The 16,262-nt window shown below is 38.1% G+C and overlaps 1 protein-coding gene across 6 annotated transcripts; it reads left to right on the top strand.

The window, feature by feature from the left end:
• The first annotated feature begins 338 nt into the window (after positions 1-338).
• On the top strand, positions 339-16,138 carry LOC132037776 (splicing factor U2af large subunit B-like). 6 transcript variants are annotated; one of them, XM_059428382.1, is made up of 14 exons: positions 339-471; positions 1,054-1,211; positions 3,516-3,712; positions 4,036-4,239; positions 5,640-5,710; positions 6,335-6,405; positions 6,474-6,521; positions 6,830-6,889; positions 13,833-13,893; positions 13,980-14,092; positions 14,451-14,897; positions 15,067-15,202; positions 15,516-15,583; positions 15,753-16,138. In XM_059428382.1, the coding sequence occupies exons 2-14, from the start codon at positions 1,086-1,088 to the stop codon at positions 15,888-15,890; spliced, it is 1,740 nt and encodes a 579-aa protein (XP_059284365.1). In that variant the 5' UTR covers positions 339-471; positions 1,054-1,085; the 3' UTR covers positions 15,891-16,138. The 6 variants fall into 6 exon arrangements, with proteins under 6 accessions (XP_059284365.1, XP_059284366.1, XP_059284367.1 ...); XM_059428383.1 differs by having other exon boundaries at positions 341-471; positions 6,477-6,521; XM_059428384.1 differs by lacking the exons at positions 339-471; positions 1,054-1,211; positions 3,516-3,712 and adding an exon at positions 4,928-5,044 and having other exon boundaries at positions 4,115-4,239.
• Positions 16,139-16,262: the final 124 nt, after the last annotated feature.

The following is a 16,262-nucleotide window of genomic DNA, read 5'->3' as shown; positions in this document are numbered from 1 at the left end:
TGGAAAAAGGGCGCAGGAAGCTCCTCACGGGAGCGATAGAGTAGCGGGGGGTGGGGAGGAGGAGAGGGGAGAAAGAGATGAGAAGGTTAGTTTGGAATTAAATAATGTGATATGGGGTATTCTACTTTGTATATATATGTAGCTATAAGTTGTATTTAACATATTATAATTAGGCATGAGATGTAATTATTTTAAGTATAAGCTACTAAATATAAAAATGTGGTAGAGTTAGTTATGCCATGTAGTTACCCCTTAAATTAATGTAGTTTTGATTTGAACCCGACCCAAACCGATATATGAAAACCTTTCCCAATTAAAACAGAATTATGTTACCAGTAAATAAGGTTACAAATTGGGGCAAACCTAACATAGACGAGTACTTTTCCTTTCCTAGTTTCTTTTGTTTCTCCTAAGAACCCTTACGAGCCCTAGCAACTCGCCGACCAGTTTTCCGTCTGCCTGAAGCCACCGGTTTGTTCCATTCTCTATGCATCTTTAGTTTTCTCCTTTCTTATGAATATCAGCTGCTCTCTAACTCTTCATAATCCTGAACTGACCTCTAATTATTGGAAAACATCGTCTGCTTTTTTTTTTTTTTTTTGAGTAGGATGTTCTCAAATTATGTGCATTCATGATTTATCATGCTTTAGAAACATCATCATAATTTTGTCTTGTAGGATTTTTATCAAGGGCGTTCAATTTTCTTACACCTAAAGCTAAAAAGTTCAACAATTGTAGTCAGTGGGAATTGAACTTGTACCTTTTACAAGGTAGGAGTAAGGTCTGCATAGTACGTTGTTGTTGGGAATTGAACTTTTGTCCTCAAAGAGAATTTGAACCCCCTTTACGACTGAGCTAAGCTTTTGGCTTGTGTCAAGGTGATTCAAAATTTAATATATATACATTTAAAAGGAATTTAACCTTATATACACAGTGTAATTTTCCGACGAAGGGGGTTCAGATGAACCCCTATCCTCTTACTATGCAAATTGCAGCGTATGTCTAGCTTTCTGCTTTACTTCTGATTTAGTTCGTAGTCCTAATTCCTTTTAGTTCATCTCAGGTATTTTTGCTTTAAGTAATAAATGGATCCTAGTGAAAACGGGCTAACTCAAGTTACTCCCGCTCATAGTGGTTTTGAGAATGAAATAGGTGGTATGGATGACCGAGATGATGAAAACAATTCCAGAAAAAGAAGATCTAGTTCTAAGGTATTAATGAAACTTTGTTGTTGGTTTTACATTGCTATTGCCTGTTGGTATTGCAAATGTTCAAATTTTGTTTTAATTCAGATGTAATTTACATCTGGCTAAACTCTTCAGGGGAACTTCTGATTTATTTTGTGAGTTACGCGAATGACCAACTTGTTTGGATTGTTGTTACATATTGTTTATAATGTATCGTATTGTATCATATTGTGTTGTATTGTATTGTATTGTACTGTATTGTTTGATGATTACAGTGTTTGGATAGATTGTATTTTTCCCGTCCTTACATCCTGTCCTTACATAATGTCAGACATAAGCAATTTGAAGTATAAACCTACAAGAAAAGTAGGGTATGGAGTAGAGCTATCATAAAAAGGTACGGTAAATGATAAAATATGATTATTAGATAATAAACAAAGATTAAATGAGAAAAAAAAATAATAAGGTAACGACGCGATTATACCAAATCGGTCGTTACATAAAATGGGACTTTTCGTCGTTACGTAATGATGGATTTAACAATATAAGCAACAATCAAAACAAACATTGTATTTAAACTAACAATACAACAGGTAACAACCATCCAAACAAGGTGCTCTCAGTGGTTGTTGTTTGAATGATTCAACTGATAAAGTGTTGCAATTTGAAATTTGAGTGAACACTAGCTAAATGAAGAAGAAAGCTTCACCTAATGCTAAGCTAAGCTAAGGAAATGACGGATAATTTCACTGATAAAAACCCAAAATGATTACATCAGTAGAATATAAGGAAGAAGCCCTAGTAGCTTATGGGATCTAAAAGAAACTATTACAATGAGAATTGAGGTAATTGCGTGATTAAAGAAACTAAAGGGGTTTGAGTACATTTGATGAAACTTGTGTCCTTCTGTAAATCAACTCCCCAACAGAAGTGGTCCAATTTTTTTTTTTTTTTTTTTTTAATTTTTAAAATTTTAATTTTTAAAAACAGTTGTGAACTACACCAATTGTACTTGGTACAACCATTGCAAGCATCAACTCATCTTTCTTACTATAACTTCCCAATTCAGATTGCGTTATAAAATTGTTGAAGATTCAAGATTTTATCGGTACAGCATTATTAGCTTTGACTTGCCAATGAGACAATAATATGGATCCTCTTGATAAAGAAAAACAATAAAATGGATCCTAATCTTTCTTAAGAGTTTCCTAAATCCAGCCTAATCAATTCGTCCCTAATGTAATCACATGCTTACGAACATGAATTATATTGAACTCACAGTCTATAATCGTACCTTAGATGGGATTAGATGAAATCTTTTAATAGGGAAAGAAGAAAAGAGTTCCTTTTTCTGTTTTGGGGGATCCGACATGCACACAGCTACATTTTTGAGGATTCGACATGCACCTAGTACATGGATTATATTGCCTATAAAATTTCGTTGAAAAAAGAAATGTCGTCATACCTATGTCGCATCCTCCAGAAATGCACTACTTTGGAGGATCCGAAACGCACCCAGCGACATTTTTGAGGAATTCAAGCAACACAACTTCTTAGTATAGCATTAAATAGGTTGGTAAGCTTTCTTACTCCAACTTCTCCAAGACCCTTCCAAACCTTTACAGGGATACCATCTGGACCGCAAGCTTTTCTAAATACAGATATTTAAACATTTCATATTAAGCTTGTCCTTGTGGAATAAGGATTAACATCCTTGTACTGTTTGTACTTGGACTTGAGGTTGAGCATGCTGAAGATGAAGCAAATGAAGAGATTTTACCATCTAAATTCTGTGAGACTAGTACCTTTACCCTCCTTTTTTTTTTTTTTAAAAAAAAAGAAAATCTGTGAGGCTAGTATCCTTGTACCTGTTAAATATTTGAAATGTATTTAGGTTTATAAAATCTTAAAAATCAAGTGAGTGCTGCATGTTTAAGTTTTAATTATGCCTATAATCAAGGAAGTTTAGTGCTTTGGAATAAAGTAGAACTGACTTAGGTTCTTGGAGACGAAGAATTGGATTTGTCTTGGAAGATATATAGTCCGCTTCTATCATTTTGTTTTTGGAGTCATCTTGGTTCTGCTAGGATTTCATATGCATGTATTAACTTCTATTGTGGTTGTTCTCTTTTGGTGTAATTGTCTTTCTTTTAGGTGGCCTGGAGAGAGTGAGAAAGATGGTTAGCTGGATGCTTAGAGATTGTGGCTTCCTTTAACTTATCACAAGAAACAAAAAAATGATTTCCTTTACTCATAACCTGTTGGTATTTTGCTCCATTGTACTTCTTCTGTCTTTGCTAAAATTTCCCAATGTTTTCCTCCTTTCAGTATAGCTCCTATGACTATGAGGATGAAAAGGAATCTTCAAGAAGCAAGGATAAGGAGAGGGAGAAAGGGAAGGATAGAGATAAGGATCGGGAAAAGGATCGTGATCGTCACCATCGAGATCGGAGTGAGAGGCGGAGGACCAGAGATAGAGATGATGATGTTGACGATTATCATCATAGAAATCGGGATTACGACAGGTATTTAAGTTTTTTCTCTTTTGATATTTTTAGTGTAGTTGTTTTTTCTTAATTTATCCTAAGGATCTGGGTATATATTTTCCTATTCCTTTAATTGGTGAGAGTTGCATTCTCTTGGATAGGACTGCTGACGGAGATTTTACAGGAGCATGTACATTATAACCACTGTAATCAAAATGTCAATGACAAAGACTTCAAAATTCAAACAAAATAATTTTATTGTTGGTTCTTTGAGACTAGTCCTTTTCATTTAGTTTCTGTTTGGAGAGAAATTGATGTATTCTTTCTGTCCAATTGATTTATTACCTTATTGTTCTTTGCAGGCACAAAGATTATGACAGAGATAGAGATGAGAGGCACAGACATAGGTCAAAATCTTATGACAGGGAGAGAGAGGAAAGACATAGACACGGGTCTAAATCCTATGACAGAGAGGAAAGGCATGGACACAGATCTCACTCAAGGGGAAGATCTGGGCATAGATCAACATCACGATCTCGCTCCCGGTCTCGTTCACGCTCCAAAAGGTAGATTGCCCCTTACATAATTTTGTTTTTTCTTTTTTTTTTCCGGGAGTCCTTTTGGTGAAGATTGTTCTTTTCGACAACTATTTCGCCAATGGTTTTATGGAGGAAGTCAGATTGATACCTAGGGCTTATCTTTTGATGAAAATATATTTTCCCTTTTCTTAAAAAATTCAGTATTATTTCTGTTCATGTCTTGTCCTGCAAATTCTGTATGGTATGATTTCCCAAGATTAACACTGGAACCTTGACATTGATTTAATTTGTACTCGTACTGTGGAGAGCCAAGGGAAAGGAAAAGATCGAATGATTTGTTTAACAGTTTGGGGAATGTATGCTAACCTTCCCTTTGTTCTCCCCAAAAACGCATGGAATCTTCCACATATATCTTTACCATGATTTTTGCAATGGATCACTAGAGTCATCTGACACTGTAATCACTTATCAGTATTTAGTGTCTGAATAGGTTATAGGAAGTAAAAACCTCCACTTAGGGGTTACATGATAGATTCAACAGGACATTTTTTTCAAAACTTTTTTTATGTTTTCTTGAATACTCTGACCAACTATTATTGCTATGCTATACTCCCTTATCACCCTACTACTTTCGAAATCATTTTGTGTGTTGCCTTATGTGTTTCCAGTTCATTGCTGTTCCTTGACTTGATTTTGATTTTTTATTTCATGAAAGGTAAAGAGGACTGTTGATTTCAATTGTAATGACCAATAAGAGTGAAGTGTCACATTGCACTCTCATCTGATATCTGTAGCTCTTTGGGATCTGTACTCTAACCCACTTTTAGCTGTGGTATTCCCACTTCATCTAGTTATTTCATATCTTTGCATAAAAAGTTGTTTTGAACTTCTTATTGTTGCACATCTTTCTTTTTGTGTTCCTGGGAGGGATTTGATCTTGGAGTACGAACTATAACTGTTGCCGGGGGATCAACTACGACCAGAAGAAAGAGTTTGAGGTTGGGTGGTTTCACTACCACTAGAGATCATGCATATATATAATCTCTTCTAAAACAAAAAGTTGATGGGTGGGTAATTGAACTTTGTCAAGGAATTTCTCGGTGCATATTGAAAAGTAATTTTCTGTCTAGTCTTGAATTCAACTATGGGTTATTCTACTTCCCGCAGCTAGTTTGTGAAATTTCCTGGAGAATAGTTCTGATATTTACTGGTCAAAGGAAAAGTTAAATAGGCTGGAGCTTGGACTGAGCTGCAAAATTCTCTTACTCGTAGAGGACGACACTAGTATTGATGTGTGTAGATTGTTAATCAGATATATAAGTCTCTCATTTCTTGTGCAATATTTTACTCTTGATCGAGGCTTTTTTATAGTTTTTGTGATACCACTTTTTTTAATACATTCTTAATATTGTTATGCACAATTGCAGCAAAAGGATCAGTGGCTTTGACATGGCACCTCCTGCATCTGCTCTATTAAGTGTTGTTCCTGGTGTTGCTGGTAAATGCTCATCTTTTATTTAATATTTTCAAATATTTTTGGTAACTGTTACCCATTTTCTCTTTGAACGTAGTGTGGAAAGTTCTTATCAAAGTGCATGGTTTCATTTCGGTAAGCGTCTTTGGTTCTTTAATTTGCACCAAGACCGATAATGAGTCCTTGTTACTAGGTTGACTATTGACATTTTATTGCACTTGTTTACTTGGTAAAATAATTCTGGGACTGAGAGTATCTTGCTTTTTTGTTGTCTTTGGTGGTGTTTCTTTTTTTTGTATGTCGTATCTAATGAACTAAGAAGGCAATGTTGGGCTAGTAGTCCCACTGTGCTGACAATGGGCGTGAGCCAACCACTCTAGCTTTTATGTTCAAGGAAGACAATAAAAGGTCTCGTTCATCTTCAACCAGGAATTTCCTGTTTGGTAGCTTTTCAAGTATTTTTTTCAGTTACCTGAATATGTTGAGCATTATTTTTGTAATACTTACTAAGATTCATACAGTTGGAGGATGAAAAATCTTTTTTATCTTATCTGCAATCTGTTAAAACAGATATTGTTTGTTAGATCGCCCTTACCAATGAACTAAGAAAACTATTCTCATTTTTATCCATGTGAGATGATTTTTCAGGCCAACTTCCCAGCACCGCCCCAGTCATTCCTGGAATACTTCCTAACATGTTCCCATTGGCATCTGGACAGGTATTCTACCTCTCTTGTTCTGAGTTGTTTATTTTGAGCCTTTGAATTATTAACTTATTTGTTTGTAGCAGCTAGGAGCTCTTCCTGTTATGCCATTCCAGGCAATGACTCAGCAGGTCATATTCTTCTCCTTATCATCTTCGTTTTATTAGATATTATGAGTATAATTCCCACCATTTCAATTGGATGCTTTGATTACTAATGGTGACATGCCAGGCTGGTGACTTCTTACTTGTGGATGATGTTGGGGCACTTTTTTTTTGTTTTTGTTTTTGCTTCAGCTGTCTCAGGATTTTTTCGTTCGCATCTTAACTGACTGAAATTTGTGAAATCCTTTTTTAAATGTTTATGTCTAAAGTGGAGGTATTCTCATGGAACCTGATTAGGTTATTTTATAAACTTTCTAATGGTGCTTAGTTCTCAGGCAACTAGACATGCACGCCGAGTTTACGTTGGTGGACTTCCTCCAAGTGCAAATGAGCAGGTAATCTTCTTCATTCTATTGCAGTGTGGATACTTGGATTTACTTCACTCTTACAAGTGGTTGGATTTGGACTCATTTGGTCCCTGTATTATTTATTTCTTTATGAGTCTACCTATTAAAAGTCTAAAGGAATCATTCTTTATTTGGTATTCTCTAAATCATGGTCACTGCTTGTTTATAGAGGCTATCTGCATGATTACCAATTTGTCAAGAAATTTTGAACTTCCATAGATGACCTTTCGACAAGTAGACGAGGTGTTTCAACCACAAAAGCTTGGACAGCTTGGGGATTTCCATGATTTGTTTCCCTTGATCTGCCTTCAACTTTCATCCATCCCCTTTGTGATAGTCTCATATGAAATGAATCCATTCTCTTTATTGCAAAAGTGTCAAGCTCCCAGATCACATTTGTTTTCAGGTTTTCAAGTTGGTAATAATCTGGTGGATTAGAGGGAGAATGAGGGTTAAACATTGTGAACCTCTTCTTCCAGGCCTTGCTTTTGGAAAGATTAGGTTGCGTTCCAAACACATCTCAAGTTACAGCTCCTTTTTTTATATCGTTTCCTGTTTATTGTTTTCATGCTCCCAGGCACATCTCCCGAGGCTTTCTCTCTCCTACTTCCTAGGATTGTAGATTCGCCTCTTCTCGCCTGAATTTGATCTGTCTGGTAGCTCAGCTTCCACCTACTGTGAACGCTGAAATTTTTCCTCTCTCTTTTTTCTTCTTCTCTTTTCCTTTCTCACTCTTCAAGATTTTTTTTTTCTCCTGGTTTCTCAGACTTTCTTTAATGGGGGAGAATAGAATGTATTTTACAGCTGGGTTTAAGTCTCTTATGATATCACTAGACTTAAATCAAGGTCGGAACTATGGTTTGATTGGGTGGAAAGAAGCCGTAATTTGATGCGTAGAACCACCTTCAACGGCAAGATAATGGAGTGGATATGCTATGTCCTTCAGGAAGCCTCGGGGGACAATGGAACGCAGTCGAGAAGGTGGAAAAATAAGGAGCAAAATTCCTTATATTTCTTCTCAAGGAGGAGCAACAAACATGGCAGATTTATCTCTATTGTTTCAGTACAGGGAGACAACAGAGCTGTTATTATACTACCAGAAGTCACATTCAATGCGGGATGGAAGGATATTGCATTTAAGATTATCAGATTCATGAAGGAAGACAAAAGTCCATTTATTACAAACATTCCCAGGAAGGTTGACCCCAAAATCACATATGCGGCTACTGTCAGAGCTAGCAAGTGGCAGGCAAATGATCAAAAGGACGCAATGGTCAATACTCGCAACAATAAAATTGATGTGGAACGAGATGATGATTCCGCTGAGAATGGGCTACTGGCAAGATGTGTAGTTGGCCATTTTAGAACGCTTTCTGATCTAAGACGATGGGTCGTCTCGACTTGGAAGAACGCTTTCGGAGTGAACATCTACGAAATGGCAGAATCTTTCTTCCTCTTTGAGTTTCCAAACAAACATATGGCGGAGCATGTATTGCAGGGTGTTTGGACTTGGAAAAAGGAGAAAATCTTTCTGGAATGGTGGTCGCCGGTTGCCGGATGTAGCACTGATATTCAGGAGAAAGATGGGACTTAGATCAGAGCTATGGGGCTTCCGCTTCATCTCTGGTCAGAGAAAACCTTCAAAGCTATTGGAGACCAATGCGGTGGATGGCTACAAACTGAGGAAGAAACATCCCTTAAGAATCATCTCAAATGGGCTAGGTTGAAGATAAAAGGAGGGGGCAGGAATGTACCTACAGAAGTAATAATAGAAGAAAAGGGTTTATTTTTCATCATACCTATCTGGAGCGAGACGCCGGCAGGGTGGTTGCCGGAGAAGATGGTCGGAAACTGGTGACAGACCGTTGGGTAATAGAGAGATCCAACTCCCATAATAGGGTTGACAGCTGCAAAGTTGACTTCCCAGAGCACGTGGGTGCCGAAAAGGCAAAAATCGCAGCAGATCTTCTTGGGAGCAGGAGACGGCACGTGAGGGAGAGCTGGTCAATGATATTTTAAAAAGGAAGGATTTGGGGCTTCTAACGATAGTGGGCTGACCCAACTGAAAATACCAGAGGAAGCAAATTTCGAAACCTATGGGAAAAAGAGTTCTCTGTTGGGCTTTTCATTAAAGCCCAAGTCCCTAAAGAAAGATATGGGACCAGTCTGCTGTATTCCCAGTCGATTAGAGCAGCCCAGTTATCTCGATCCTCTTAACCCAGAAGCTGAAGAAACCTCGGACTGTTTCATCTCAAAAAAATTACAGCTGGCAGTAGCAGTGCGACAGGAGAATATACACGATCCTGAGATCGATTGCACATGCAAACCTCAATTAGCTCGATTTCATGGAGAAGATGACAACAGTGATGATGATCAAGGATCCAGGGACTTGGTCACAAATATCACAGAGGGAAATTGCTCACAGATGGACCAATTTCAACAGTTGGAGCAGTTGACAATTGAGGACATTCAACCTTTGGATGTACAAGTGCAGGCAGTTGAGGGGGAGACAATTTTAAGGGTGCAACAAAATATATTGAAGTTTAGTAAACAACTGGGTGTGGAAACTGAGGGGTATGAAGATGAAATATGGGCCTTATTCTTGAAGCTGGATAAAAGAATACAGGAAACCCTCAGCAAGACCAAACCTTCATCTCCTAAACCTAGGGGTCAGAATGAAGTGAAGAATCTTCTGGAATTCGGAATCAAATTCAAAGATGGTGAGCCAAGGACTAGGGGGAGGGAAGCTAGCAATGTTTCCCGATGAAAGTACACATTATCTCGTGGAATGTGAGGGGATTAAACGATCTCGACAAGAGGAGGGTGATCAAATCTCTAATACTCGATTGGAGGGCTGACATATATTGTTTCCAGGAAACTAAAATAGAAGGGGATTATGGGAATTAGTTAAGCATTTATTCAGTAATAGATGGGCAGATTACGTGGGTTTGGAGGCCAATGGTAGAAGTGGAGGGATTCTTATCATGTGGGATAAAAGGGTTTGGACAGGGGAATTAATCAATTTTGGTTTTTCCTCTATTTCCTGTAAACTCTGTTCTAGATTGGACAATTGCAGCTGGGTGTTAACTGGGGTTTATGCTCCTAATTGCAGAAAAGAAAGAAAGGAGCTTTGGATGGAACTAGCAGGAACTAGAGGGGGCATGTGAAGGAGCCTGGGTAGTGTGTGGGGATTTTAACACCACCAGGTTCCCTACTGAAAGAAGGAATTGCACTGTTTTATCTAGAGCTATGAAGGATTTCTCTAGAATCATTGAAGACCTTGAACTTGTGGATCCTCCTCTGCTAGGTGGAAAATACACTTGGTTCAGGGGTGATAATTATGAATGTTCTTCAAGAATTGATAGATTTTTGCATTCTGTGGAATGGGATGAAAAGTTCAGCATGATTAAACAATCTGTTTTACCAAGGATTACCAAGGAGGTCACGGGTTCAAGCCGTGAAACAAGGATTATCTCTGATCATTCCCCTATATCATTGCCCTTTATTCCCCTATAATTGAAATGGAGAATGGGATTTCTCAAAAGTCATATTTTAAATTTGAGAATTGGTGGATGGAGGTTGCAGGTTTCAAGGAAAGGGTGGAGGAATGGTGGACATCTTGTGAAGAATCAGGTAGACCAGATTATATTCTGGCCTGTAAACCGAGGTTCCTGAAATCAAAATTGAAGGAGTGGAGTGCTTTAAATGGGGGGAATCTGAAGGTCAAGAAAGCAGATATCCTATACAAAATCAACTCTATGGATTCCATACAGGAGCAAAGAACCTTAACAGAAGATGAACTACTTTTGAAAGCAAGTTTACAAATGGAGTATCATGAAGTGGCAAAAAATGAGGAAATCTCATGGAGACAAAGATCTCGAATTCTATGGCTGAAGCAAGGGGATAAGAACACTAAGTTCTTTCAGAGGATGGCTAATTGCCATAAGAGGTACAACCACATTGACAGTCTAGAAGTGGAGGGAGATACCATCACTGATCCACAAATAATTAAGGGGGAAATTGTGGATTTCTATCGGAGACTTTACACTGAGACAGAATCTTGGAGACCTAGCTTCAATCTACAAGGAGAGTTCAGAGTTACTGAAGAGGAAAATGTTTGGCTACAGAGAGACTTTGAAGAACAAGAGGTGCTCGACTGTCTGAAATCATGTGCAGCTGACAAAGCTCCGGGTCCAGATGGCTATTCTATGGGATTTTTCCATTGCTGCTGGGAGATTGTGAAAGAGGATCTGATGAACACTGTTAGGAATTTCCATAGAAGTGAATTCTTTGAAAAGAGCTTTAATGCAACTTATATTGCATTAATCCCTAAGAAGAATGGTGCCAAGAGACTAAAAGATTTCAGACCCATTAGCCTGATTGGGAGTGTGTATAAAATCATCTCTAAGTTGCTCACAGAGAGGCTTAAGAGAGTGATCAATAAGTTGGTAAATGGTCACCAAATGGCTTTCATAAGAGGCAGACAAATTATGGATGCAGCTTTGTTAGCAAATGAATGTGTTGATTCTAGACTTAAAGGACAGAAAGCAGGCATATTATGCAAACTTGATAATGAGAAGGCATATGACCACGTTAATTGGAACTATCTACTTAAAGTTCTAAAAGACATGGGTTTTGGGGTGAAATGGATTAAATGAATTTCTTTTTGCATCAAGACAGTAAAATTTTCAGTTTTGGTGAATGGTTCACCAGAAGGTTTTTTTGCCTCAGAAAGAGGTTTGAGGCAGGGTGACCCTCTTTCACCTTTCCTCTTTCTCATTGCCATGGAGGGTATAAATCAGATGTTTCAGGTAGCAAAGGACAGGAGTTTTGTGAAGGGGTTTAGAGCTGCAGTTGGGGGGAACAATGGCACTGAGATCACACATTTACTATATGCAGATGATTCACTGGTTTTTTGTGATGCAGATATCAGCCAGGTGGAATATTTGAGGTCTATTTTGGTGATTTTTGAAGCAGTATCAGGGCTACATGTTAACTGGAATAAGAGTATGTTGTTTCCAGTCAATAAAGTGGATAATATTCAAGTGCTAGCAGAAATTCTAGGGTGTGAGGTGGGAGCCTTACCCACCATTTACCTAGGACTCTCCTTGGGTGCAAAAAGTAAAGCTCTGGAAATTTGGAATGGTGTTTTGGAAAGGTGTGAAAAGAGGCTTGCTAGTTGAAGGGGCAGTATTTATCATTGGGCGGCAGAGTCATTTTAGTCAACAGTGTACTGGATGCCCTCCCCACATATGTCATGTCTCTGTTTCCTATCCCATCTAATGTTCTGAAAAGAATAGATTCATTGAGGAGAGATTTCATTTGGCAAGGCAACAAAGAAAGGAAAGCAATCCATTTGGTTAAATGGGATTGCCTCATCACCAGTAAGAAGGATGGAGGACTTGGCATTAGGGATCTCAAAATCCATAATCAAAGCTTACTTATGAAGTGGTTGTGGAGATATAACATGGTGGCCAATGCATTATGGAGGAGGTTTGTGCATGATAAATATGGCCAAGAAGAAGAGTGGTGCTCTAATACAGTTAATAGCCCCTTTGGAGTTGGTGTTTGGAAAGCTATTAGATCATTGTGGCCATCTCTGGCTGAAAATATCAGTATAAAAGTGGGCAATGGAAGGAAAATTCTCTTGTGGCATGACAACTGGCTTGGGCATGGATCCTTAAAAGATTTGTTTCCTGAGTTCTATAATATTGTTACTCTACCAGATGCAAAGCTTGAATCAGCTAAAGGAGTACATGGATGGAATATTACTTTCAGAAGATTACTACATGACTGGGAATTGGAAAGAGCTGTGAAATTATTCAAGACCTTGGAACAATTTCAAGGTTTTAAAGAATCTGAGGATTCTTTGTACTGGAAACATGGCAATAATGGTGTTTTTACTGTCAAATCAGCATACCATTATCAGCTTAGGCAATATACACAATCCGATCAGTGGCCATGGAAATCCATTTGGAAGACTAAGGCCCTGTATAAGGTTTCATGTTTCTCTTGGCTGGTAGCAAGAGAAGCATGTCTCACCCAGGAAAACTTAAGGAGAAGGGGTTTTCATCTATGCACTAGATGTGTTCTGTGTGATGCAGCCAGAGAAAGTAACTCCCATTTATTTATACATTGTCCTTTCACTATACAATTGTGGCAATTTTTCTTGAACATGGTAGGACTAAGTTGGACTATGCCAGCAAACAGCTGTGAGCTATTGAAGTGCTGGAACTATAATGGGGGAGCAGTAAGACAAAAGAGTTGGTGGAAACTTGTCCCGGCAGTTATTTGGTGGATAATTTGGAAGGAGAGGAACAATAGAGTTTTTGAAGACAAATGCAATTCTGTGCAGAAAATCAAGATGAATTGTGTCATTTTGTTTCACTTTTGGTGTAAAGAAAACTATGTGGAGGAGGCTGAATCACTATTTGATATGATAGGTTCCTTGTGAAGCAGTAGTCCTAAGCATGGTGGGGGTTTTGTAAGTATGGCTGCACTGTTATGGTGCAGGTTTAATATATATATATAAATATACATGTTACCAGTCTCAAAAAAAAAATAAAGATTTTCATTAAGGCTTCCATCGGGGATATAAATGGCTGGAGAGGGATCATCTCATAGCTCTCAAATTTCTTTAGCCTTTGCAGATTGTATATTTTGAAGCACCACACTGGTGCAGTTTCCTTATTTTTTAACGCGAGTCCTTAATTTCCAGTGGATCTTAAGCGTTAATTACTTCTGATAACTTGGTATTTGTTTTGATGTAATTAACTTTTAACAGAATCAATGATTTCTGAGACAACTTATCCATCTATAACTAATCGATGATTCACAACTTGTTATCGTGATTCTTGATTAAGGGTGGTCAGTTGTCGTGGTGCTTCTATTTGTCTTGTTCGTTTCTTCTGATATCTGTGGTAATTTGCAGTCTGTGGCAACCTACTTTAATCACGTGATGTCTGCAATTAGTGGGAACACTGCTGGTCCAGGTTAGTGAAATTCTGTTATTTAATGTATTATTACATCTTTGCAGCAGTTGTTATTGAGTGCTTAAACATTTCACTCTGTTTTGCAGGAGATGCTGTCGTTAATGTTTATATAAATTATGAGAAGAAGTTTGCTTTTGTTGAGATGAGATCTGTGGAGGAAGCTAGTAATGCTATGGCCTTAGACGGCATCATCTTTGAGGTAACCGCAGAAGCTTCTTTTCAATTTTATGGGTCAATGTGTGTTATGAAAGTTTCAGAACTGCGACATAATGTAACAAGGAGGCCTTCTTTTATCTGTAGACTGCTTTTTGTAATATATGGGAGTTTGTCTTAAGCCGTTGACTTTCCAATGAGGCTGCATGTATTGAATGGTGGCGTCTTTCAAGTCTTGCATCTCTTTTGTACATCTTGTGTCCACTTTCACTGCTTGCCTTATTTTGCTTAGAGTTTGGTTCATTCTGTTATAAACATGATGTGTTTGTTTTGGTATTTTGAAAATAGACTTATCGATATGGGACTATACTCATGTGGATATATGTTGTCTATTTGGTCCTTAGGGAACAGCGGTTAAGATTAGAAGACCAACTGACTATAATCCTTCCCTGGCTGCCGCTCTTGGTCCCAGCGAACCAAATCCAAACCTGAACCTTGCTGCCGTAGGATTATCACCAGGTTCTGCTGGTGGGCTTGAGGGTCCTGATCGTATATTTGTCGGTGGTCTTCCTTATTATTTCACTGAAGCACAGATTAGGGAGTTGCTGGAGTCATTTGGTCCTCTCCGGGGTTTTAACCTGGTCAAAGATAGAGAAACCGGAAACTCAAAAGGCTATGCCTTCTGCGTCTACCAGGATGTATCAGTTACAGACATTGCTTGTGCCGCTCTTAATGGCATTAAGATGGGCGATAAAACTCTTACTGTCAGGCGTGCAAGCCAAGGTACTTCAGAGCCTAAACCCGAGCAGGAGAGTGTTTTAATGCATGTTCAACAACAAATAGCAATACAGGTAAAATGAATATTTTTCAATTTGTTGACATCAAAGCCTACACTACACTACTATGCTCTTTCCAGCAAATATATTCGGCCCCTTCAATGTGTTATATCCTTTTATTAAGTAAAACATTGGCAACTGATCATCTGGCCTGTTTCTTATTTGTATTCATGTACTTTTACAGCGACTCATGTTACAACCTGGTGGACTACCTACAAAAATCTTGTGCCTAACACATGTGGTTAGTGCCGATGAGCTGAAAGACGATGAAGATTATGAAGATATAATGGAAGATATGAGAACTGAATGTGGAAAGTTTGGTAAGTACTTTCAGCTTTCTGAGATGTACACAAACTGATCATGTCTTTTTTCCTCCTTTTATCAAATGCTTTTTTAGCTTTCTTCTTTTTGATTAGTCTATATTCTTTTCTCCCCTTTCTGTTGCTTTGATCTTTGTGACCTTAATTTGCTACTGTATGATTTTAGAATTACACCACGCCCCTTGGGGTGCAGCCCTTCCCCGGACCTTGCTAATGCCGGATGCTTTGTGCACCAGTCTTTTAAAAAATTTCATTATTTTAAAATGTGTGATCTTCATTTTTTCCTTTTTTTTTTTTTTTTTCTATTTCGCAGGTAATTTGGTGAATTTAGTGATTCCACGACCAAGGCCCGATGGTGAACCAATTCCAGGGGTTGGAAAGGTTAGTATGCACCCCTGGCATTATTATGCACCAATATTATTAGAATGCATTCCAACTAGTGCCTTGTTTTTTTTTTTTTTTTCAGCTGATGATGTTTCATCAGTGTAAACACTCATATTGATAGTATTGTCGGGTTGTTGATGTGTATGTTCGTTATACTCATTTTTAGGTGTTTTTGGAGTATGCTGATGTGGAAAGTGCTTCAAGAGCTCAACAAGGGTTGAATGGCAGAAAATTCGGTGGAAATCAAGTTATTGCTGTCTTTTATTCAGAGAACAAGTTTTTTGAGGGGGACTATGAGAGCTAGTCGTGTGCTCTGGATTGGCAGTTGCGCACAGTCAAATGATGTGTTGTACTAAATGACAGATACTTCCAGTTCTTGCTTGTGATCTAGTTCCAGCCATCATGACGAGAGCGAATGAGTGATTCTGAATATAAATTTCCTTGGAGATGTGACTGACTATAGTGGATGCCAACAATTGTAATAGAATAGATATAGAACTAGCAAGGAAGTACCATATGCTTTATCTAAACACACTCGAAATTTTGGTTGTCCATGTCTTTGTGATATTGGATGTCCAGTTTGTAGTTAACTCAGTAATTATGTCAACCTGGCTGTAAATAGGCTGCTTATCGGGCGGATCGGACGGATAATTACGCTTAACGGTTATTGGGTTAT

The sequence above is a fragment of the Lycium ferocissimum genome, chromosome 11 (genome assembly GCF_029784015.1).
Source record: "Lycium ferocissimum isolate CSIRO_LF1 chromosome 11, AGI_CSIRO_Lferr_CH_V1, whole genome shotgun sequence".
Classification (NCBI taxonomy): Eukaryota; Viridiplantae; Streptophyta; class Magnoliopsida; order Solanales; family Solanaceae; genus Lycium; species Lycium ferocissimum.
Note: the sequence above shows the minus strand (reverse complement) of the source record. Positions and strands in the feature narration are given on the sequence as shown.

What these genes read in the sequence shown, in the direction of transcription:
- LOC132037776 (XM_059428382.1), top strand. Translation starts at nt 1,086, where the DNA reads ATGGATCCTAGTGAAAACGGGCTAACTCAAGTTACTCCCGCTCATAGT. An exon ending in TGGGAACACTGCTGGTCCAG is followed by an intron (nt 13,894 to 13,979) that starts GTTAGTGAAATT and finishes TCTGTTTTGCAG; the next exon opens with GAGATGCTGTCGTTAATGTT. An exon ending in CAATTCCAGGGGTTGGAAAG is followed by an intron (nt 15,584 to 15,752) that starts GTTAGTATGCAC and finishes ACTCATTTTTAG; the next exon opens with GTGTTTTTGGAGTATGCTGA.